The sequence below is a fragment of the Leptosomus discolor genome, chromosome 4 (assembly GCF_034619465.1).
Source record: "Leptosomus discolor isolate bLepDis1 chromosome 4, bLepDis1.hap2, whole genome shotgun sequence".
NCBI classification, from domain to species: Eukaryota; Metazoa; Chordata; class Aves; order Leptosomiformes; family Leptosomidae; genus Leptosomus; species Leptosomus discolor.
In genome coordinates, this window is record NC_141394.1 from 19,987,828 (window position 1) to 20,011,952 (window position 24,125).

Below are 24,125 nucleotides of genomic sequence, written 5' to 3' on the forward strand. Positions count from 1 at the left end.
CCAACAGTCTATAAACTAAAAATCAGTGACTGTATGTGGGTTAGGCATCATCTGGAAGCATGTACAGATGAAGTCATATCAAACTGATACATACCACTGCTGAAGAGATGAATCATACACTCATGAAGCCAAGGATGACTAGAATCAATAGCAAAGGCTCTCTTCACAGACTGAAGCATCAGAAGGAACTTCTCTGGAAAAGAAAGTGTTGGCACATGTTCAAAAACCTGTAGTTGGAACTCACTGCATTACGCAGCCGGAGTATTTAGTGTCTGAAATTAGAATGATCAGAAGAAATTAAAGCTGAGTGTACCACAACAGCCATTTTTTCTAACGTGTTTATTTAACCAGTGAATCAGGCCTGTTAAACCAGCAAGTAAATTTGAACATAGTAAGTTCTTAAAAAGCATAATATTTAACTGATACAAGAATTCAAAAGTCAGGTGTTTCAACAGACCGGTTCTCATTACCAATTGTACACCACTTCAGAGTGCGTAATTCTGGAAACTAGATACAAAGAAATAGGTAGAGCAACTGCATGCTGGGAGGATTAACTACAGTCTCATTACTTACAGATTTAAACACAGCAAAGTGGAAAAATCAGCCAATGTTCAAACTTTGGTTTTTCACAGACTGCTCATGGCTGGGGTGTCGGTCCAATGAAAAGTTGTGTGTCTCAACAGGGACTGACTCCTCATACCTCAGCAATAATATTTGGTTAAATTCTGATATACATTTTTATGAACCATAACTTGCTTTCACTCGCTTTCTCACCTACCTTTCCGAAAATAAATCTCGAAGGCAAAAAGATGCGTCTCTATTTTGTTCTTCACTAAATTCTTCAGAGGAGTTAAAAATTTAATGGCTTCTTCCAAAGGTGCTTCAACCTACAGATTCAAGGAAGTGACACATAACTAAGTCACAAGCCTTAAACCTAATAACTCTACAGCAACAGAATTAGCTATTTCTGAGTTGCATCAGAGAGTTACTCCCATAAGGCAACGCATAAGGTGCTCCTCTTCGGTTACAAATTTCGCATCTTTCACTCAGTATTAGTGTCTAAACACAGACTGTCAAGTCTCAAAAATTGGTCTGTGATAGTTACAAATCACATTTTCCTACAGAAATACAAGCAAGTCTTTGCCTTCTACCATACATCAGTAAACACAGCTGCAGCTGAACCTGCACTGTAATGGGCAGTACAGCTCCCCATGCTGACCTACACACATGGGCCTGAGATGTTGGTACACAACTGCTTCAGACTCATGACAGAGTCTGTTCACATGAGCTTCAGACAGGTTCCTGAAAGTTGTCAGGTCATGGTGACATTCCCAGACAAGACACTAACAGCAAGCTTGAAGTAACTAGATATTGATCATGATTTCCTGGTCTTAGCCAGCATAATCCAGTAAATGGTCAGCTTTAATTCAAATTAATTCCCTGCAAGGATTCTTTACAGACAGATCTCTGGCATCTAGAGTTTAGGGATAATTTGAACAAGAACTGTCTGCTGTCCTTTGCATTTATATTTTTATGAACATAAGCTACTCTCTAAAAATCAGACACAAAATTTAATTGTTGTCTTCAGTAACAGTTTAGTAATGTTGAGGCAATACACTTTGTCTTCAACTCAGTTATTTTCAATAATGATGGGCACCTTATGGAGTTCCTGCTAACCATATACCACAGCAGTTTTCATTAAAAAAACTGCATCATTTGTATGTGCTGTTATGAGTTCACATACATCAGCCAACTGTGCACTCAAACTATCTGGAATCTATAATAAAGCAGATTTCAAAGCTACGCCTTTAATGTCAAAGCTACATATGCAAAGAAGTCCAAGGGCAACTGTTTCAGGAAAACTGTCTGCAAGTGACCAACTATGTCAGAAAGGGTCTTCTGGCACTAAGAACCAACTGAATTTGGAAGTGGCTATACGATGATTCTGATACTAAACTCGGAATACAGTTAGGGAAGATTTGCCAAAGGAATGCATTATACAGCTGCAACTATTCTCTGTAATCTTGAGGACTGCCTAGGTTTTCCTGGGATATCCCATGATATCTCTCTACTTCAGAACTCGTTTCGATAGATGCCAGTGTGCCCACTTCGATCTTAGCTAACACTGCAATTCAGTGCTGCTGCTTGCCACCAGTGAACTAAATGCGAATGCTGACAATATTCTTAAATGGCTAGTCAAGTTGAAGTCACTTGCTTCCTGGCTACAGAGTCAAGTTCACTGTTTCAGCTTTCAAATATCATCCCCTCAAGATTCAATAATACTCATTAAACATGTAATGTGAAAATACCAAATACCATATCTATGAGTACTCAGATACTATACTACTGTTACTATAAATTAATTTTTCCAATCTCTCTATATTTTTTCATTATTTTTCCCCACATTTTTAAAGTGTTTTCCTGCTCCTTACTACAACCTTTAGCACAAGAATAGTCTTCTGGGTCACCTCCCCTTTATATATCTCTACAGTTCTTAATCCAGACCTCAAAATCCATCTCAGTGTAGTCTACTACCATTTCCAAACAGCTTCTTTATCCTTCTGCCCCCACCCCTCATTCAAAGCAAATGCAAACAAATGCCATTAAAGCATTCAGTCTTTCAATGTCTCCTCTTTCACAAGTTGTCTATGCTTCATAAATCAAAAAATATTATGGGACATAAAGAGGGAATGATAATCACCTTACATACAGAATAGAAAGACTTCCATCCGATCAACTAGAAATAGGGTATAATCAACAAGTTAGTGCAATACACACATGAAGATAATTCCACCTGTAGCAAACATCTATGACTTCAATCGTCGCCTTTGAGAACTAGGCATGAGAGCTGTGATTTCATCACATTACTGACAGTGTATCCAACAAACTATTCCTAGAAAAGAATTATTTGTAAAATGCCGCCTGTCAAGAGAAGCCATAAAAAAACCCAAACAAGTAATCTGAATGGCTTTCAAATTGTATGTGTGCTCACTGTAACTCTTCTAGAAATTTCTATGACTTTATTATTACATTAGTAAGCACCTTTGCCAATTTCTCAGGGATAAGTTCTTCTTTCGGTCCTCCGATTTCTTCATCATCATCATCCTTCTTCTTTTTCTGATTCCTCTGTTGCTTCTCTTTTTCAGCATTCTTCTTCTCCTCCTCCAGCTGTGCTTTCTTTTGTGCTCTTCTCTGTTTATTTCGTAGCTTCTTTAGCTCCTTGTCAGACATATTCGCTGTACACATGCAAAGGGCAAAAGCAGACAACGTTGATGTCTAATATTAACAGCCTCAATCAGTTGCCAGACACCATCATCTTTAAACCATACCTCCTAACTAGTAATGGTGCCATTACGTTTTTAAAAGCTTACTTACTATTGATAGGTTATTTTACAGTCTACGCTGCTCCTTCATAATGCACAAATTCCTTTGTGAAATCAAGGCAATAGGAATTATAGTACAACATGCTGAAGATGGGACAAAGTAATTACTGCATGACTCCACAAACCCAGCACCAGGAGTAAAAGCACACACCAATATGCACTGATTTATGCCTTAGGCATCACACAACACAAGTTATATTTAACATAGTAATTAAATGGTCTAACAAACAAAAAAAAAAGGTAAAATAGTCACACTCTGGCACACATAGTTCCAGCTTTGCTTTTAATGCCCTACAGACATCTTACATTTGATTCATATTCAGATCCTCTCCTCCCTCCAATTGAAGCACAGAGACTTAATTTAAAACAGATCAGAAAGTGGCTACAAGAAATTCTATTACACTTCTACTTGTCTTAATTTGAACTTGAAGCCACAGAAATGAACTGAGACGAGAAATACTAAAACTTGACAAACTCCTCTTGAAGGATTCAATACCCTCTACTCATATCATTTGAAGTGCCCCAAGCCATAATCACTGAAGTTGCTCTCCAATTAGAGAGATTAAAAAAAAAAAGAAATGGATGGATTTAAAGATTATTTTTAAATCAGAAGCAAGAGATAATAAAATTTAAGTGGCTACCTAGTCAAATTTTTGCATACTGATAAAATGCTTAGAAACAGCTATAGCTACCACCAAGCACACCTGCTTCAATGTTATTTCATGGTCCAACAACCATGAGAATTCCATGTTTTCTCAGCCATTTCATAACACAAAAATATTTTTACTCAAGAATCACAATTTTCACTATAAAAAACATCATTGTTTTATAATAACCAGAATAAAAACATGTATTAGTTTAACTTTCAGTAGAACATCTACTGTTACATGCAGACCAAGTCACAATTTGCCTACTTTGAGTTGTGACAAAACTCTCTTGTTTTTTGCTACTACAGTTGACAACTATAAGAATGCTGGATCTTCATAAAATATCCCCTAATTAGTGAAACTGCATATTTAATAAATCCTGAGGGTTGAATACCTGTATCAGCCTCGTGTTCTTTATTTTCATCTGTTAAGGGATTATCATGAAGTTTCAAATATATCTCTATGGCAATTCGTGCTGCTTTGAAGTAAAACGGATGTTGTCGAAGTACATCTTCTAGTTTTAACAAGTCCACATAAGACCTAAGGGTTATCTTCCTCATACAGTAAGTGTGAAAGTCAAACTGGTCATCTGTGATTTCTACAAAATGCTAACACAACATAACATAACATTATTTAGCAAGTATTACAAGTTAGATACTAACCTTAACTTTTTTAATACACTCTCCCCAAAGGAACAATTCTACTAAAAGCCTGCTCTGGGCAAATACACGTGAACTTATGTGAGTTAACAAAACCCTCCAAAAATAAAGTCATGGTGAAAAGAAGAGAAGGCATTTTAGGTCAGAACCAAAATTCACCCATTTCACAATCTCTTAACAGTAACCACCCTCTGACAATTTGCTGTTTAAGGGACAAAGGTTCTACACTCATTGTATTTAAATAGCACTTGAAGAATTTTTCTTCTACAAACTCCTCTAATTTTTTCAGTCAGAAGCACGATTTCACCTTCCATTAAATACTGTGGCAATGAACTCCACACTTATATCACATGTGGTGCATGAAAGTACTTCCTTTTGTTCAAGATCTGCTTTCCTCATTGTCACCTGATGTCCCCTTGTTTCCGTTTGAGAAGCAGTGAAAAGTCATTCCCCCCTTCAACTTCTCCATGTACTTATGATCTCATATAACTTCATCCTAAACTCAGTTGCTGCTTGTCAAAGCTGAGGATATAACAGTAACCATGACAAGCTAATTGCAGTCTCTTCCATGTCCAAGTTACCCCATGGCATGTATTTTACCAGCAGATTTTTAAGGAGGTGCAACATTCAGGTGTAAACAGTACGAGAGATTTATATACTGTAAGAAAAGTACTACTTCTCCAGTCACTTAATTCCCAACACTGTCCTTTTGATTGCTGCTCCGTACCACCACAGAAGTTTTTGCAGCAGTGTCCATAATGGTTCCAGGATTTCTTTTCTGAGCAGCAGAAAAGACCTTATACTACTTATGCATAGGCAAAGCATTATTCTTGTCCCTCCTCCACCAACTGCACTGTTGAACATTTCTTGCACCATTTTATCATTTAGTATTGAGACAGTGCAAGTGTTGTCCTTGCACTGTTCACTCCCCTTCTGTGATCATTTATCGATATATGAAACAACGGAGTCCCTGAAGAGATGCCTTCATAGTCTCCATGATAAACTTCTTTTCTTGTAAAAGCTGATCATTTGCTCCTGTCTTCCCAGCCATGAACCAACTATTAAATCCACAAGATCAACCTCCCTTTTTCTGAGACAGTTTAGATCCTTTACAGTGTGCAGGATGACACCAGAAGTGTTTCTGAAATCCAGGACATGTTTTATCAGCTAGACTGCCTTAAGCATAACTGGCACCTCTAAAAGATTTGAGGCACTGCTTTTTCTTACAAAAGCTTTGCTGATGGTTTCTGAATATAACATATTTGTGTATCTTATTTCTGATCTTTACTACACCTTCCATCAATTAATCCAATAAATAAAACACAAGTGACATTAATTCGTTAGAAAAGTTTTTTAGGGTGGCCTAAGTCAGCTCTTCATTTGCTGACCTCCTCTGGTATCCAAGACAATTTACAAGACTAGTAGTTTCTTACAGAAATTCTTTCAAGAGGATTTTATACAAATTTATTTAAAGCATTTGCATGAACAGAATACGGTCCTGGTGATCACTTTGTTGATTTGTTCTCATCTGAGAATATTCCACAGACTAGCTCCCTCGGCAGAACAGCATCAGTGTTGAAATCTCCTTAAACCTCTCTATTGGCAAAGAGGCGTAGCTTCCTAGGAAGTTCTCCTCTCTGAGCACTTCATTACATCCTCAGCTGTCTGGTGTTTTTTCTAGACCCTAATGTGCTTAAAAAACCTCCAAACCTAAACTTACTTTTTTAGAAGTTGCACACCCAAATTTGTTTGTTTGTCTTACTATGGATCTGCATTTAATGTGCAAGTATCCTCTCCTTTTTGGATACAATTCTACTTTAAGAAGCCTTTCTATTTCTAATAGCTTCTTTTAAACTGTAGCTTAATATTATTATATTTTTTAAGGAGATATTTAATACTTTTTATAGGTTTTTAAAAATTTATTCTCTCCTCTAAAATACATTGACTTAACAATAACCAAGGCAACATCTTTACTTTACAGCTGGGCTTGTCAGCTCAGCCATGTTCTTTTTGGACTTAAAGTACGCATACTCTTGGTTTGTACCCAAACACTTATTTTTCTGTACTCTGCCAAAAATAAGATTATTTCTGAGAGTTTTCTCTTCTTTCCTGGATCTTCAAATCACTTTACAGAATCTCTTTATAATACATAGTTTACAATGGCTTTTTTATGAGGAAATGTAACTTAATCAACTTGCCAGTAGCCAACATGAAATGAAGTCTCTCCTGAAGCTACATGAAGTACACTCTTACCACTCCAAAAGGAAACATATTAGCACAGTAAACTTAAGCTAGTGTTTTCCAACCTAGGCAGTTTAACTAGATACATACTCTCTCAATTTCATGGCATTTCTTAAGTGCTTCTCCAAATTTGTTCATTGCTTTGTAAGCTTGCGCACATTCTGTTTGAAACCACATGCACTGCATTTCATTCAAGTTCTCTACTGCCGAGGTTCCTTCCTAAAAGCAAAAACAGCATTATATAAAACAAGTTTCATTCGATGTAACCACCATTTCTTTTATCGTGTTCTAATTAGAAGCACAAATAAACTGGGTATCAAAAGAATGCTAAATTTCAAAACTGGAGTCCTAAAAGTCAGAAATGCCATGGTTAAGATGGACTTGTTTGTTCATTAATCAAAAAAGAAAAATACTCCTCTATGTTCCACTCATTGGAAGAGTCAGAAATACACAATGAATAGGCAGGTAGTGACCATTTAACTGTGACAGTTCCTCATCTTTAGGACAGGAGACACGTTTATTCAGGGGTTTTAATATTATGTGCACAAATAACACATTGCAGCATGAAGAAAAATGGCAGAAAAGTTCTAGCATGTGGCATGACACTGACACCTGCAGGATTTATTTATTTATTTAAAACTGCCATCTGTCTTCCAGAAACCTGCTAATTGAGCTAAGCATAGTAACTGCCAGTATTAATAGATTATTTCTTATGTGATCATTACTAGACAGCAGTGGCAAAGCAAAAGGAATACTGGTAAGCTTTGCCACCTTCCGATTCAAAAAAGGAGATTACAGTTGTCTTTCAAATCTGGTATTTATATATACTTCCACAGATCTGCAGAACTTACAATATGCCTTTCAAGCTTAATGTCAAAGTCAGCTACCTGGGGTGAAGGCAGCCATTCTGACTTTACTCTGATCTTACAAAACCCAGGCTATTCAAGAATCAGCCAAGAGCCAAAGCTGGGAAAATGACAGATAATAATCCATCGAAAGGGTAAGGAGAATGCCTCAAATGAGAGAGAAAGGCAGTCTTCAAATCAGTCTGATTTAGGCAGCTAAAAATCAGAAAAAATGTTAGTTCCATTGTCATTATGCTTAATTCAGGTCATCTTTAATTATTGTGTTTTTTTTTTTTTTTTTTTTTTTTAAGAAGCTTGTATTTGAGCACTAGACATAAGATCAAAAGGAGATGAAAGAGCACGCAAAGCAACATCAGATTATATATTTAAAGTTAAGTTTTGGGCAACTGGTATGCTTGCTTTTTTGATACCATCTTAAAGCTGCTTAAGGTGTTGACAGAGGTCAGTTAACCCAGATTCATAGCAGTTTTGCATCAAAAACTCCACATAAAGCTACTGAGCTTATATAAAACAGAACTTCCGCTCCCTCTGCGTTTGCCTGCACACGGCCTCCCCTTCACAAAAACCCTTCAGCTTCCCCCTTACAAATACACCTCCCACCCCACCCCGTTCAACCTACCTTACTCCTGGTTTCTCCTGCTCTTCGAGATAGAAGACAAAAATGGGACAACAAACAAAAAAGGCTTTACTTCTGCAGGTAGGTCCCAATAGCTTGTTGCCTGCCTCCCACTGACAACACATAAGTGATATTGCCAGCATTCTCAAACTATCATTTGCGAAATATTCTGGAAAGACTATATTGAACTGTTTTGACTTTCAGTTATGAAAGAATAACAGCAAGAGAAGTCAACTAAAAAAAAAAAAAAAGTAACTAACCTGTGAGACCATCAAAGCTACCAGAATGGGTTACTGCAGGGACAAAAACTGATATGTGAAATGAAGGAATCTGCATAATGGAAACTTTCTCTGACAGCTAATTGGTCATGCGCAAGCAGACAAAAAAAATACAATATGCAGCTTCCCTTTATCACTGTTAAATATGGCCTTAGGGATGAAAGCTTGCTTGCAAAACGAAGACATCTCAGAATGCCTCTCACCTAGCAGCAACACAGAAATTTTGTTCCAAGTCTGAATTCTCTACTTACTACCTTAGGAGAAAAAAAAAAAAAAAAAAGAGACACGGGCAACCTAATCAGATCTTCAAGGATCCTATAGAAACACCATTAAATGCAAAGACTACATTGGAAAAATAATTTTCTGAGAAGTTACCTCTAAATCAGGCATGCCGTATTCTTCCTACTTGGCAAAAATTATCAAATCCAAGCTTTAGAGTTTTCACATAATACTATGGAATTATGCTTATCCAAGACTAATTCAAACCCTGATACTACCATCAGTGAAGCAAGCGATCACAGATGCTCTGAAACAGAACTTCAAGATTATAAGAAAGGTAAGTGTAATGTTAACACAAAGTTATTCCACAAGGGAATAGGCCCATGTTATTCAAAAGAGCTATAGTTAAATGAAACGAACCCTCGTAAACTTAGAACACATTTCTTCTGCTTCTTTAATGGAGTTTGCTTTCAACATATATTTTGCACATTTGGAGTTGATAAATCTGTCTGCTGTGTCCAAAGCTTGCGCCTCATCCATCCACCTTGCAGCTTCTTTAATATTTCCAGCATGCTTAAAGAGATAGAAATTCAAGTTAGATTCAGTAATTATAAAACAGCCATGTTTTATGTACTCATTGTTTAATATAACTAGTTAATTTTCAGACATTTTTTAATAGATAGCTTTTTTCAGGAAAGCAACAGATCTTTAAAGAAAAGCAGAAAAACTACTTTCCCCTCATTATGGAATCATAGATCTCTTGACACTAGACATTCTTCCTGAAAGTGCTTAAAGGACACTTTGGATAATCCCATTGTGATACAATACCATAATGTAGTTGAGAAATTGTTTTGAGTTGAAAAAAGAAGGGGTGAGAACAGGTGGAAGACATTTAAAACATCAACTAGATTTATTAGTGTAATTTTTAATATGAAAAACATAATTGTAAACTGAGAATTCACTTTTGCAGTATATTTATCCTTTATTGACTTAAAAACCTTCATGGGTCTTATTCATATGTAGTAAAAAACCTAAGCAGCCAAAGAATACCTTTATCTAGAAACTCACTAAAATTCACTATGTAATTTTCCATGGATTCTCCACGTGTCTTAACACAAGCTTAACACTTCAATGTTCATATCAAAAACATAACAGGAAAGTATAAGTGTATGTAAAAGTCTTCCACCACAACAAACTAATAACCTCTGGTCACTAGGAATAACATAAACTTACCTTATAGATTTTTGCTTTCACAAGGAAGAGTTCTATCAAAGTGGGAGTACTTTCTATAGCAGCATTTATATATTCTAGAGCCAGGGATGGCTGTCCAATTTTATCATAATGTTGAGCCAAATAATACTGGACCCAGAGTAAAGTGGTTGGAGGTTCTTCTTTACCATCATCTGGAAGGAGAAAACCAGAAGGAGTTTTTTGCTCCGTTTATTAAAACAACATGCCAGAAGCAGAGTGCTATAAATACAGGCACCGAAGTTAATCCTGTGTCTGTATCTGGTTGTCACACCAGACCTGGGAGGGCTTCCAAACAGCTGGGGCCAGGTAAGTCCATTAACTTCTAAGCCTATGGTTTGACAAGACCTGAGCATATACTGTTCCCTTCTCATACTGTGGTTTTAAGGGAAAGGAAAAGTGAGTTACTGGGTCAGACGGGAGCTACATTGTGTTCCAACTAGACCCTTAATCAGGGCAGCCAGATGTGCAAGACTCAGTGCACAGTGCAGAGTTCTTATTTAAAACTCTTTTAGATTAAGGGTATAGCAAAGAGCCCTGCTGAACGCAAGTGTTGCACAGTAACTATGTAAAGGATTTCAGTACGTTCAGCATTTACATGTTTTCAACCCCTAGACCTGAACATCTTTAAACAAAACAGTCTGGCTGTTCCAAACCCCAGCTTTAAAAAGGTTTTCTGTCTCCACCCTTGACAAATTTATCATCACTGTTGGCCTAAATGTATCCAAGAAACTTTCCTATAGAGAAGACAGTTTTGAAAGTTACAGACCTCTGCTTGAAATCCAAAATACTACTGAAGTTCACTATGAAGCATAGCACCTTGCAGGGGAAGAAAAAGGGTGTGGGGACTCTAGATCTGCCAAAAGGTTCTGGTTCTTCAGTTTACGGCATCACTTAACCAAGTGATTATATGCATTTATTCATTTTAAGGTAGCAGAAAACTGTTTACTTCAATGAAATTTACTATTAAAGCAAATATTGAATTGAACTAAAATAACAGTAAGCCATTTCCTTAAACCAGAGAAGCACAAACGTGTTCAAAAGGCTTGGACAAATCTGAACAGGTATTAAGTGGCTATATTGTAGCCTCGACCATTAAATTCAAGGGAAAAGTGTAACGGGCAACTTAGGTGAGAATTTCATAACAAAGTATTGCATTAATGTTTCTGCAAAGCAGGGAAATAACTGGTCATGACTTTAATAATAATGTCTTCGACAATATACATTAAAACTTTACAGGATAATCTTAATTATTATTCATGCTATCTTGATTCTTACACCATTATACTCCATCTACCAAAACTTCAACACTATCCTCTGTTGATATTCTACGCAGAAAAGCTTTTTCTTGGAGATTTTCTGTTATGAAGCAGTTGGGCAAACGACTAAAAAAATAATAATAATAATCACAAAGGTACCAGAGAGGAAACTCTAAAACCTGGTTTCAGTACATGTAGAACCATACCTCACAACAGAACAGTTGTCAGTCAAAACCTGGAAAACATTTTTTTAACTCTCAAATAAAACCCCCAAGAACACAAAACCCAGTCCTAACCAAAAGCTCCAAGCTCCCTCCCCCTGAAGACTGTGCTATCAGTATCTATTCCTTTTTGTTTGAAATTTATGTAATTAAAGATTTCACATCGCTTTCAGATTTCAGTTTCCTGGACAATGATGAACTCAAGTCTTGAAAATAGAATACTTGAACTCAAAACCGCAGAGACGACCAAATTTTTAGAACAAGTGACTAGATTTTTGAATGCAGACTTTATATTTGACAGCTTAAATGCATTCTAAGAATGGCTATGGTTCAGCTCTGTGTTAGGGGAAAAAACCCCCATCAGCTCAATTTCTTCACTCCCCACTGATTCCCTGCCTCTGAATGGTCATGTTATGCTCACACCAGGCACTACTTCCAAGAAGTACGACAGTCTTGGCACTCACCATTCGGGTTAAATAACCTGCAGCTTCGTAGGGAGGTTTCATAACCTATTACAAGCTCTTCTATGATTGCCACCTACACGTGCAAGACAAGACAAAAAAAAGTCAGCAGGCAAGACTGTAATTTCTTTCAACTGGAACCACCTCATGTTACTCAAACTAGTTCTTTTTGGTAAGAGAATTCTGCAATATCCTGAATTACAATACACATGGGAATGCACTCAATCTCACCTCTCCTAACAAATTAAGACCAAGCCTCCCTCAGTTAACCTTTACGCAGCTTATAGTTAGTAAATCTTAGTTTTCTCCATTTACCAACTTGACACAAGGCTATGCATGCTTGTACTTGATTTTTTTCTAGATAAATTAGGCCATAACATATGACAGTGCTGATGCAGTGAGCACTGAAGAAAAAGTTTCCTTCATCTCTTTAATGCACGTCAGCTATGAGGTAGAACATGTAAGAAGTGAGGGAAAGACCTACCTTCTCCTTGTCTTTATATAATGACCTCAAAGTATTGAAGACTGGTGGGCAACCTTTACTGAAATTCATCCTTAGAAACTTGTCCAGGCATTCCTTAAACTTTTCACCTTGAGAGGAAAAAGACCTGTTGATTTTGTTTTACCACACATTACTCATCGATTGCAGACTGTTTATGCTCTTAAAACATCAGTATCTAAGAAACACAAATGTTGATCACTACCTGCTCAGTGAAAACGCACTTACCCGACAAGAAGTTTAACGGTAATCTTCTTGGAACCAGTCCCCTTGGGTATTTAGTCCAGGCCTCTTCATAGATCTTTAGCCTTTCCATCATATTAGCTGGAACAGAATTTTGCAGGTTACTTTTTCCTTCCTTTTTGGCAAGAAGGGAAAGGGAGGGGGGGAAGTGATTTGTACCTGGCTAAAAAAAGCATCAGAATATATAGCAACTAATGGCTATATACTTCCTAAAGAACATCCATTTCCATTTAACTCTTTAAAACTGCCGTACATGATTTCAGGTATTCAGAATCTGTAAATTCCCCTTTCAGCTGTGGAACACTAGCTGCTTATCTCTCATCTTAAAAACAGTTCCTGCCTTATCACTGTGCTAAACCTTCAACAAAGAAAACCATTCAGGAGAATCCAAAACCTGTACTACCTAAAACATAAGACAACACAGACAGTAAAAGAAAAACTCTAAATTAAAACTGTCTTCTAAGAAATAAGTCTTTTTTTTCCAACCATGCACACAGATTACTGCATTTTTTTTGTTGTTTTGGTTTTAAATAAGATGGGGTTAACAACAATACGAGAATACTTCCAGCCTTTCTTAAAAACAAAGCATTATGACAATATGAACACACTATGACTAAAATAAACTTAAATGGGGACTTTTAAAATAATAGTTTTATTATTTAAAGCAATACAAGTTTTTGATACATATATAAATTCCAAATGTGCAGAAACAGCTTATTTACCACAGCACATCAAACCATTACCTGGTTTAAGTGCCTTTTCTAGGCCTTTGTAGTAGGCCCAGTTTTCAGGATTTCTTTCTTGCAGTCCTTTGTAGACTTCAACTGCTTCTTCAAGTCTGCCAAGCTGAAGCAGGAGTTCTCCTGTGTGAAATCCAAGTTTTAAATTAAAGGTAACAAGATACTGAAGCAGTGTAATATTAATTACTCCACAGTAAAAGATGAGATAATCCTTGATTCCATGTAGATTCTAATTTCTTAAAAAAAACTGATCATGGTGGCATCACAAACTAGCTGACAGATATGCTTTTACTTTGACAATAGGTGCAATTACAAGAAGATTCTACAACTCAGCCAGTAATGCTTACTTGAAAATTTAACGTTGAAAGATGCACATGGCTTTTTTTTTATTTACTGAAGTGACTGGTTATTTTAAGCGCAGTTTTTACTACAGAAGGCAATTAAGGTGACTACATGGCCTTTCACGTATATAGCATCTTGAAAACCAAACTGAAATTGCAGAGCTGCAAATAAAAGAATGGTTCTTCAGTCTGGTATTTCATAATACTTCAATGTTTCAAATCAAGCCATTGATCTGATTAATGAATTCTCAAGATTCTGCAAGCAAGTTTCCTTTTAATGATATTTCATTACAAGGTACAGCTGTTAAAAGTAAAGTCTACATCCAACAACTGCATAGAGCATCTTTGCTGATGCTAGAGTTGCAACAAAAGTCAATTTCCCATTTCACAATGGGAACCCATATTTTACAAAGCTTTGCTATCGGCAATTGTCAGGCACCAAAAGATTACATGCCAGAGATGATACAGGGTCATTCTAGATTAGGGTTAAGATTTTCTCATCCTGTTTCAAGAGGAAAACGCGAGACAGCATTACCTCACTTCTTCCCTGTGTCACACAACCGACAAGTAATTTTGTCAAGAGATGCTGCTTCCCACAGATTGGGTAACTTGAGAACTACATGCAGTATCTAATGCCAGGGAAAACCTCAATAGTTCACTCACTGAGAATGACAGATCCGGAAAATAAATCTAATTCTTTCTCCAAGGTAAAAGTTGTAATTTTTATCTAATGCTGGCAAATACCAATACTATTTTCAGTGCTTCTGGGTTGTACTTCACTCACCACGGCTTCTGCACGTGCACTTAACATTCGCAGACACTCATTCATTAGCAGGCTTTTCTGCTAATCACAGCAGCTAAACTAGACCTAAAAATCCAACAGGAGCTCTGCCCAAAAAAATGAATCAGCTGTACCCTGTTGAAAGAGCACAGACTGCAAAGAGTATTTTCATACTTTTTTCTGGTAACTTACTAGAAGGTTTTGTGGTTTTGTTTAGTTTTGGGTTTTTTTGCAAAGTCGTATTTGAAAATCCTATTTCAGTACCAGACTCATATCTTCATCAAAAACTTAAGAACATAGAGTATGGCAAATAATCTTTCAGATGTTCAGATAAAAACCACACCCGCTCCCAAAACCCAAAACTCCCATTTCTGCATCTGAAAAATGGTTTGTGACAGTGTAATCTTTATGTCCATTTCCATTTGTACACAAACCATATAACATATTCAGCAACTGTGGAGTCACCTGCAATCATTTTCCTTGAGGAAATACCACACACCTTCCATAATACTGTCACTACTCAATTCCAAGGTTCTTTTTGCAAGACAGTGAGTTTACTGTTAGCAAGAGTAGGGAGCTAGCTACATCTACATGAATAATATTACAGAGTAAAAAGACTTCTCTTTGCTTCAAGCAATCTTCCAAATACATTCCAGTGTGGGTCATGAACAAACAGCACCTTCAATAGACAGAAAGTTTGGCAGAAGGACTGTACAAGCATCAAGCAGAAGAGAAACAAAGCATGCTTTGGAAAAGCACACCTGTTAATAGAGCTGTAAGAATGAAGTGCTATCACTCTGCAATTCCAGCTGTGGAATCTAAGATATAGTATTATATTGCTCTGTTATAATATTAAACACTAGGATTACAGTAACCCAATAACAGAATCCTACTCTGGGTTGCCCAGCTCAAGAGCCTATTTCCATACACTGCAAGAGGGACCAAGTATAACTAAAAGCTTTCTAAAAAGCCCAAGACGATTCTGCTCTTTCAGCAAGTGGTCTCCCTGCCAGGACCAGTATCACAGCTGTGACAGACCCATGGGTTTGGGTACACTACCCAAACAGAACTTCAGGACATCAATTCAGGATCACTTGCCTGAAATGCTCATCAGCTCTCAAGTTTCAGAACAGTACGTCTGTACTCTACTGATGCCTTATCAGCCTGGGAGAAGAGCATGACAGGAACCAAACAGCTGCAAGACAAGCAGTCCTCTACCACAGCAGAATTAAATAAATTAATCTAAAACCAAATCAAAGATGAAATTCCAAAAGATGGGAAGAGTTGACAGTACAGGCATTCCATACTATACTATGTGTTTAAATGTATCTTCAAAAGGTAATTACCTTTAGTTTCTTCGACAGCCAGTTTATCACAGATCTGCTTTTCATAGGTACAAAGATGCTCCAAGGCTTCTTTATACAGTCCTGCTTCCCGGAGGACTTGATTTTGATACAACAGCAGTTCGCTGTACTCATAGTCCACTTTATCAGGTGATGTCTACACAGGAAAGCAAGACACACAAGAAAGTTCAGCCTTCTAGAATGCATTTGGGATTTAATTCCTTTGCCTAAAGAAACTGCATAAAGCTTTCACATCACGAAAGGAAGCAGTGTTTTATTCTCGGCTTAAGCAGCAATCTATACATAAATTTCATGTTTTCCTCTTACCTGCTGTGTCTTCCTAAATTCCTCTAAAATTTTTGCTGCCATTTCATAGTCTTCCAGCAGATGGTAAGCAATAGCATAACCAATCCATGATGCTCGCTGTGCAGGTCGGAGCTGAAGCAACTGGTATCTTGTTTCCTGCAAAAAAGTAGCTGCTAATTTTCCTGACTTTATTCCGATGCTCTGTAGAAGCCATTAGACAATATTTGGTCTTCAGTATTCTAAAGAATTTCACTAAAAATTAGTTTTCTATACGCAAATGTTTTTGTTTTTTGAACCAAAGGAAAGGATTAACTTTTAACCGCTAGGATGGTCTTGACTGAATTAAAAAAACCCAAACAAACAACAAAACACAAAGTAACACATCATGTCCAACTGAATACTGATGAGTCAGACTAACTTTGTTAATGTATGACACACGTGCTTTTCCTGTCTTACCACTTATGAACAGAATGCAATTAAGGATACTTTGGTTTGAGTCACAGGAACATTTACTAAATACTGGTTTTTCAAATCCACCTTGGAAGTACATATCTATTAAATCATCACAAGTGTTGTTAGGCAAAATAGGTCATGCAAGTGCATCCCTATTCTTTGGCAAGAAGATAATTACAGCTGGAAGATGCAACAGATTTGCTCGGTATCATGCTGTTTTAATCTGAGGGAAAAGTCATTACTTGTTTTATTACAGACTCCTGAAAGGCATCTTCAAGTAATTTAAAACAGAGGAAAAAAGTTACCACCTACTAAAAAAGCCCAAACAGCCAGAAGTAGGGGTTAACAAAGAACTAAAGCTAGTTACATCACTTTGACTAGAATGAAGATCACTCAAAGTATTATAAAGTACGAGAGGGTGGAAGTTAAAACAAACAAACAAAAACCCACCAAAAAACCAACCCACAACGTTATTCCTGGTTTTGAGAGTAAATTCACATTCTTTGGAAACTAGCATATGATCATGAATTACTGGCTTCTAAGCATGTTCACATTTAATCCTTAATGCGTTCTATAACCTTGTGTTCCTTGTATGTTTAGCAATTATGCATTTGTATTCACATTTATCCAGAGGCCAAGAGAACATATATTTGCAAATGAATTTTGCCACCTATGCTAAATTTTGGCTATGTTGCCTCAGCAAGAGAGGAGTCAAATTTCTAAATTACTAATATGAAAAAGACAGTGATTAAGAAATGTCCTAACTTGGGCATAAGTTCACTGAGGACCTATGTTAGATGATGGTTTCCACACTGCTCTGAGAACAAAACCTGTTCTTGGCATACTAACATCATCCTAATTTGAAACAGAAATTATCTATGAAGAGACCAACTAATGTGTTTTAACAACCACAACTTTAAAGGTGCAAGAAAAACCTGAAACAATGAAAACCTGACATAAAACATTATCCAAGGTCTCGCAGTTAAAGTCTCAAAGATTCTGTCCCCCCCTCAGAGAAAAGGAATACCTTATTACACCAATATAAAACAGCTAAAAAACAGACGAGTTTCTAGGCACACAAAAAAAATTAATTTAGGAGGAACTAAGGTGGTTTTTTTCCAATTAATGTTTAAATTATAAATACTTAGGGTGACTATTGTCATCTTTCCCTGGATGGCACACTAAGAAACAAACAAATCTTCTATAGTCATTGCTCTGTCTAATCCTAAGTGAGCCATATATTGGCCATGGGCAGCAACTACGACTTAGCGTGAACCACGTAAACATCTCTGCAATACGCATACTAAACAGAAGCTGCCACTTTTGAAGAAATAAAGGTATCGGCAAGCTAGACACGAGCTCGCAATTCAAGACGACAAAGGAAAAAAAAAAGGTAACTACATTAGGAGTAGAGTTCGTAGAGAAGACAATAGAAAGTTTCTATTCTTCTTTACAGAAGTATCACAGAATCTTACGGCTCACAGGAAACGTCTGGACCCAAAGAAGCTGCCACTAATACCCAGGTTGGCTGGGAAGCAAAATACAACACTTTATGCAGCATACTGCTTGCTTTGTATTGTTACCCACTGCCAAGAGAAAACTGGTGGCCACCAATTTAAATGAGGAGAGACATACGGCAAAGAGTTATTAAAAAAATAGAAAGTCCTTTGCCTGAATAACAGCAATCTTCTGAACACATTGCCTCTTCCCTGAAGCAATCCTTCCAAGAAAATAACAGAAAGACCAGGAATTGTCTACAGCTGGATTATACAGTATTAAAAAAAAGAAAGGCAAACAATTCCACGCTGAGCTGAAAAAGAATCATTTAATATGCCATTAAATCTGTATACTTTATAGAAACTGCTCAGTAGCTTTTACTTTCATAAAAAGCTTTTACTTGCATAAAGTACCAAGTAACCCATAGTTTTGACACTCTGGGTCTAATAAAGTATCACTAAACAATGTGCCACCTTTGCTGCAGCTCCCTAGAAGCTGATAATCAATGCAGTATGTATACCTACCCTGTAACCTTCAAGATCCCTCATTTGAATCTGTAGCAGAGAAAGATCTCTCAAGATTTGAAGATTGTCTTTGTCCCATTTCAGTGCATTTCTATAGCATTTGATAGCTTCGTCATACTTTTTGTCTGACCTCTGAAGAAGGCCATAGACATGCCAACCTGTAAAACTCTGTTAAGGATTCTATTGAATTTGAACAGGGAGAAAACAGACTCAACATGGCAGTGACAGAACAGTTGGTAAAAAGCTTTTAAGCCATTTTATAAATGGACAGTACCATTACTACAATCATTACAATACTTTTCCTCATCTGTACAAAGAAACTGCTTGCAAACTGAAGACAGAGAACTGTTCGCCATTTATATGTACAGGGTGCATATAATATGCTGTAAACTGTACTTTTCGCATCGAGGGGGAGGAAATAAAAGTAATAGGATCTCTGAAAAGACTACCAGGCTTACTCAAATGCATTTTTGAGCAAGGGCTTATATTAGACAACTGTTATTCTTGCACTTCTTGCATTCTACATGTATGACAAGTCCTTATCAATGTAATGGCAACTACCAGTGTTTTTAAAGCAAATCACACGCTTAAATGCCTAGTTCAGCCCACAAGTTTAGAGTTGCAGCTCAATGATACAGGAAAAAAATATACAAAGCAAGCCAGAATAATATTTGAGCTAACTGTGATGCAAGGACAGCTGCAAAGCATCTGCCGTTTGGATAGCTTAGACAAAATATTATGTATTGGAAACAAAATTTAAAATTCTGAACTTCCAGTTTGAAGCCTAATGGTACTGGCTTTTGTTGCTATTCTATAAATCAAGTAGTTGTAGAAATAAACCTTCTCCATTCCTAGGCAAAAGCCCTATTTCAAAAAGGATACAGACATGACTCTTCAAGTCATTCCTTAGGCCTCTACGCACAAGTTCATAAGCTTCCTCTTTCTTCCCTAGACAGTTTAATGTTAGTCCTTTCATTGCCAAAGTTTCTAATTAAAAAAAAAAAAAAAGATTAAATAAGTATCAGATATTCATTTTCACAGGCTTTTAGGCTCAATATAGCAACTCTAAATATAGTATAAATGCAAATGTAGACTCTGTTATCAGCATGCCAAACTAGCTGGCAAAGAAAAAAACATTTCTGGACAGTGGAAAGAAACTCTCAAGTCAGTATTAAAAATTGAACGAAAATACAGCAAGGAACAAACACCTTTTATTTCTTTTACAATAAGACTATTCCTTCATAAAAAGTAGCAGACCACAGAGCTGACAGATATACAGTGCTGAACAATATTCAATCTTTTCCTTTTGTCTTTCACTTATTTAGAAGTGAATAACAATTTCCCTTGAAAAGCGATTTAAGCAATACATACTTGTATTAAGAAACTCGCACCATGCTATGACAAATATTAGACTTGCAGCATAAAGAATGGCAAGCTATGACTACTGACTACTGGCAAGACCAGTGTTTAAAATTACAAATCTTACCAACAGTAAGTGCTTAACGTGGTGCAGGTTTCTGGATGCTCTTACTGCTTTATGGGCAAAAGGTTATCAATAAAGTGCTATGAATATAAAACAAATTATTGCTCTGTCCTAAAGTATAGGGAAGAAAAGACAGTACATGCCATTTGAAAACTTACCTCCATGTTCTGCAAACTTTGGGTTAGAAAGGATCTGTTTACAGAACTTCAGCCCATTTCTATACTGCTTATGTTCGTAACACCTCTGTGGAAGAAGAACAGAGTATAGTTATTCAAAAAATTTGGAGTGAAAATATTTCTTCACCCATGAAGTTAATCATCAGTGCAGCTAGGGATTTTAGAAAATGTACTAATATTTTAATTAACCCTGTTTAATGAGCTTCCTGTGATTAAGAATTCTTTCCATCACCAGAAAAACAGTATACGTTAAAAAGAAAATAGATTTAAATTTATAACCGAAGACACGTTATCACATAGCAATTTCTCAGATAAGATCACATAGAAAGCACAAGTGCCTACAGAGATTCAACTTTCCTTTAACGAAAAAGGAAACCTTATGTCATAACTTATCTTGGTAAGCATTCGACTCACTTTGGCTCAATTATCTTTCATAGAAACACCACAAGAAAACCTCCAACCACCATACAGGCAGGAAAGAAAATCAAATCATTGGAACTTGGCTTAAACAATGGCTGAAAGCAACCTCTTATGATCAATTTGAATACCACATATATCTCGTATACATCCAAACTTTCAAACCTGGTATACACTAACATTATCTTGCCACACTAAAAATTAAAACATTCCTTTACAGTTTTATTAAATCCAACTCTAACTCATTTCATTATGCAAGGCGACTACAATGCAAAACAGCACAGAGCATGAACTTCTAAAACTAGTTTTAGTATTTCACTTCTGTCAATCCACTCCCTGTGCTAATCTTTAAATAGAAGCCAAGGGAGGAAGAAGTAATATTGTAAACACCAATTCATACACTTTAAGTCACTTAAGCAAATGCTAGGAATTTCTTAGGTTTCATTCATTTTACTGTAATACCAATGCCCTGGACTTGAGTATATGAGTAAAGAAACACACGTTCCTTGATCACAGACCCAAATCCTATGCTAACTAGGACGTCATTCACAACAGTATCTCACTGACTCTAGTTGACCAGTTCTGGTGGCTGGATGGCCAACAGGAGTGTACAACTGGGTACAGCCAACAGTTTTCAAGTCCCCCTAAATAAGTTGTTGCTCAGGATTCCACCTTTCCTCATGCTGCTCCAAATTAAATATGCAAGAGCATTCATGAGCATGTATGGACACCATTTGTCCTCTAAGAACTCCCATTAAAAAAAGTTAGGAGAGGCAGACTCAATGGGTCTGCCCATCAAGCAGAACGTTCCAAAAATAAAACTTTCAAAAATCACACGAATGTTATGGAAACACTTAAAAAAGAAAATAGCATATCTTCCTCCACTTCTCTGCTTTATGTTGCTTTTGCATCATGAAAGGTACTATTTAGCGTCCAGTTTTCTCTTCCAAAGCACAGATGGAAACACCAACAATAAACTTCAAAGGTCTAAGAAACTGGTACACCATTAAGTGGATGTATTATTTTCTAGGTACTGAAGTCATACAGCTGAAATATCAAGGCTGAAGACCAAGAGGCATCACAAACCAAGGATCTTGCTATCCTGTCGCCTCCCTTTGGAGAGAGGGAATCATAGGAAAAGAAAGAGGAGGAACAAGAGAAGGAAGATGCTCAGAGAGAGCATCCAAAGCAAGATGGACTCAAAGAGGAACGTATCAACAAAAGAATGATAGAATGGTTTGGATTGGAAGATACCTTCAAAGATCATCTAGTCCCATATCCCTGCTGTGGGCAGGGAGATCTTTTACTACAACAGGTTGCTCAAAGCCCTGTCCAACCCTGACTTTGAACATTTCTGAAAGACAAACCCCTTAATCACCAAGGACAGGAAAAGTTAGCAGGGTAACCACCTAGCAAAAAAAGATTAAGGGTTAGGTGAGAGGAAATCTGTAGAGGTGTCTTTTTTTATTATTAAACTTGACTGGTTATTATTTACACTCTTCAGTCATAACCTGCTTTCAAGTAGCTGGCTGAGTCACTTTAATCAGCCACTGGTCAAAGCTGACAGAGAGCTTACAGGTGACAACACAACAGGATCAAGCCTTTGTTTTTTTTTTAATTGAAATCATCAGTCATAAAAGTTACCACCCAGGCCTCCTCCCTGAAAGCAGAACCACCATTTGCTCCCACCTAGGTAGGTATGAAAGCAGCAAAACCTGTCACAAAAGTGGTGTAACCACAGGAACTTAAGAATGTGTCTCCAGTGGCACTGTCACAAGCAGAAGGGGTACTTTGGGGTTTCACAATTTGCCTTTAAGTACAGCTGCTCACATGCTGGCTTTGAACATGAAATCTTATCTCTAAATAGTTCCATTTTACATACTCTTTAACAACAAGTCTTTCACCTTGAAGTTTAAGGAAAGTCAGCCAAGATGGTATATATGCTAGACACAGGAAATACTTGCATTTAGATTTTTCTCAGAGTAATAAAGAACCTAAGATGCAATGTATTTAATAATAGAGTAAACTCACTGAGAATTGTAACAGTCTCCCTTTAGGCTGCAGGGAGGAAAAATTTGAGTCTATACCCACTTGCATCTATGGAAAGGTTCCCATCAACCCAGGGAACACTGGACAGGACAAATAAATTGTCAGGAACTGATCATGTACTTGTATCACCTGAAGTACCAAATGAAGAACTAGCCATAGCTGTGTACATCCCCCAGCGAAGTACCACAGTCCTCTGTTTTCAGGTGTTTCTAGATCAAGACAAGTCGGAACGATTTCCTGTATACAATCGCTCCAACCTTTCAGGTTAATACTTCGAGCCTATTTAATTCTGTAAATGGGAACATTTCAAATTGTGTCATTTTATGAGTCTCCTTAGTCTATGTATGTATTCTGTGTACATATTGTATGTTTTGACAGTGGAAGGAAGAGAATAAACAAAATTGAGGACATGTTTCATCCTTCTTCAGAAAAGAAGAGGAGATAGTTTAACCGAAGCGGGCCCAACAGCATCACTGAGATTCCACTACTTGAAGCCATGTCTCCTTCTCCAAAGAGGTTATGGAGATATTAAGTAGGATATGGAGGTATTAAGAAGCTTAAATAAAGGTGTGAATGAAAGAGAAGGTAGCCAGGAATGGAGCATATGCCACCACGGCTGGTACAAACCTTGGTGAATCTGTGGCTTCAAGGAACAGAAACATGAAAGAAAAATCTTTTAAGAAAAAGGAGACCATAAATATTGAAAAGGGGAAAGGAAGAACAAAAAGAATAACATAAGAAAAGATGAGTGTAATACACAGCCTGGGAAAGAAAATCCTCAAGGGAGTCAGTAGTTTCTGACTAAGAGGAGAAAAAAGAACAAGTAATAAAAATAATAAAATAAAAAAACAAACAAGGAAGCAGGAATGGTGATATATTGAGTATTCTTGGGACATAAAGATACAGGAGTGCTGGAAGCAGAAATGGTCTTCATCTGGGTAGTTTGTTTCCTCCCAGATGAATAGCTTGTAGTAGTCATTCCCAGGCCTCCGACCCTTATTTTGGGACAGCTGTTCTGCAGAAGTAACACATTTCTCTGTTCCAGAGATGGATAAAAAGCACAGCTGCCTCCTCTAACATCCTGCACATGTACACTTCCAAAGCCAGCAGTCATAGCCTGCTTGTGATGCTTGACAGACAAGTGCTCCAGTTACAGCTTGTGACACCATGCAATG

The 24,125-nt window shown here is 37.1% G+C and overlaps 1 protein-coding gene across 1 annotated transcript in view; it reads right to left on the bottom strand.

Annotated features, from left to right (window-relative positions):
• NAA15 (N-alpha-acetyltransferase 15, NatA auxiliary subunit) overlaps positions 1-24,125 on the bottom strand; it is a 39,142-nt gene that overhangs the window by 5,173 nt on the left and 9,844 nt on the right. The window contains exons 2-17 of the mRNA XM_086464896.1: positions 20,467-20,551; positions 19,708-19,812; positions 18,826-18,983; positions 16,373-16,507; positions 16,049-16,202; positions 13,584-13,703; positions 12,826-12,921; positions 12,583-12,689; positions 12,102-12,174; positions 10,143-10,312; positions 9,330-9,482; positions 7,021-7,149; positions 4,425-4,638; positions 3,043-3,236; positions 779-887; positions 95-193 (exon numbers count right to left, since the gene is read on the bottom strand). Of these exons, the coding sequence (XP_086321022.1) occupies positions 95-193; positions 779-887; positions 3,043-3,236; positions 4,425-4,638; positions 7,021-7,149; positions 9,330-9,482; positions 10,143-10,312; positions 12,102-12,174; positions 12,583-12,689; positions 12,826-12,921; positions 13,584-13,703; positions 16,049-16,202; positions 16,373-16,507; positions 18,826-18,983; positions 19,708-19,812; positions 20,467-20,551 (2,101 nt within the window). The remainder of the gene's footprint in view (positions 1-94; positions 194-778; positions 888-3,042; positions 3,237-4,424; positions 4,639-7,020; positions 7,150-9,329; positions 9,483-10,142; positions 10,313-12,101; positions 12,175-12,582; positions 12,690-12,825; positions 12,922-13,583; positions 13,704-16,048; positions 16,203-16,372; positions 16,508-18,825; positions 18,984-19,707; positions 19,813-20,466; positions 20,552-24,125) is intronic.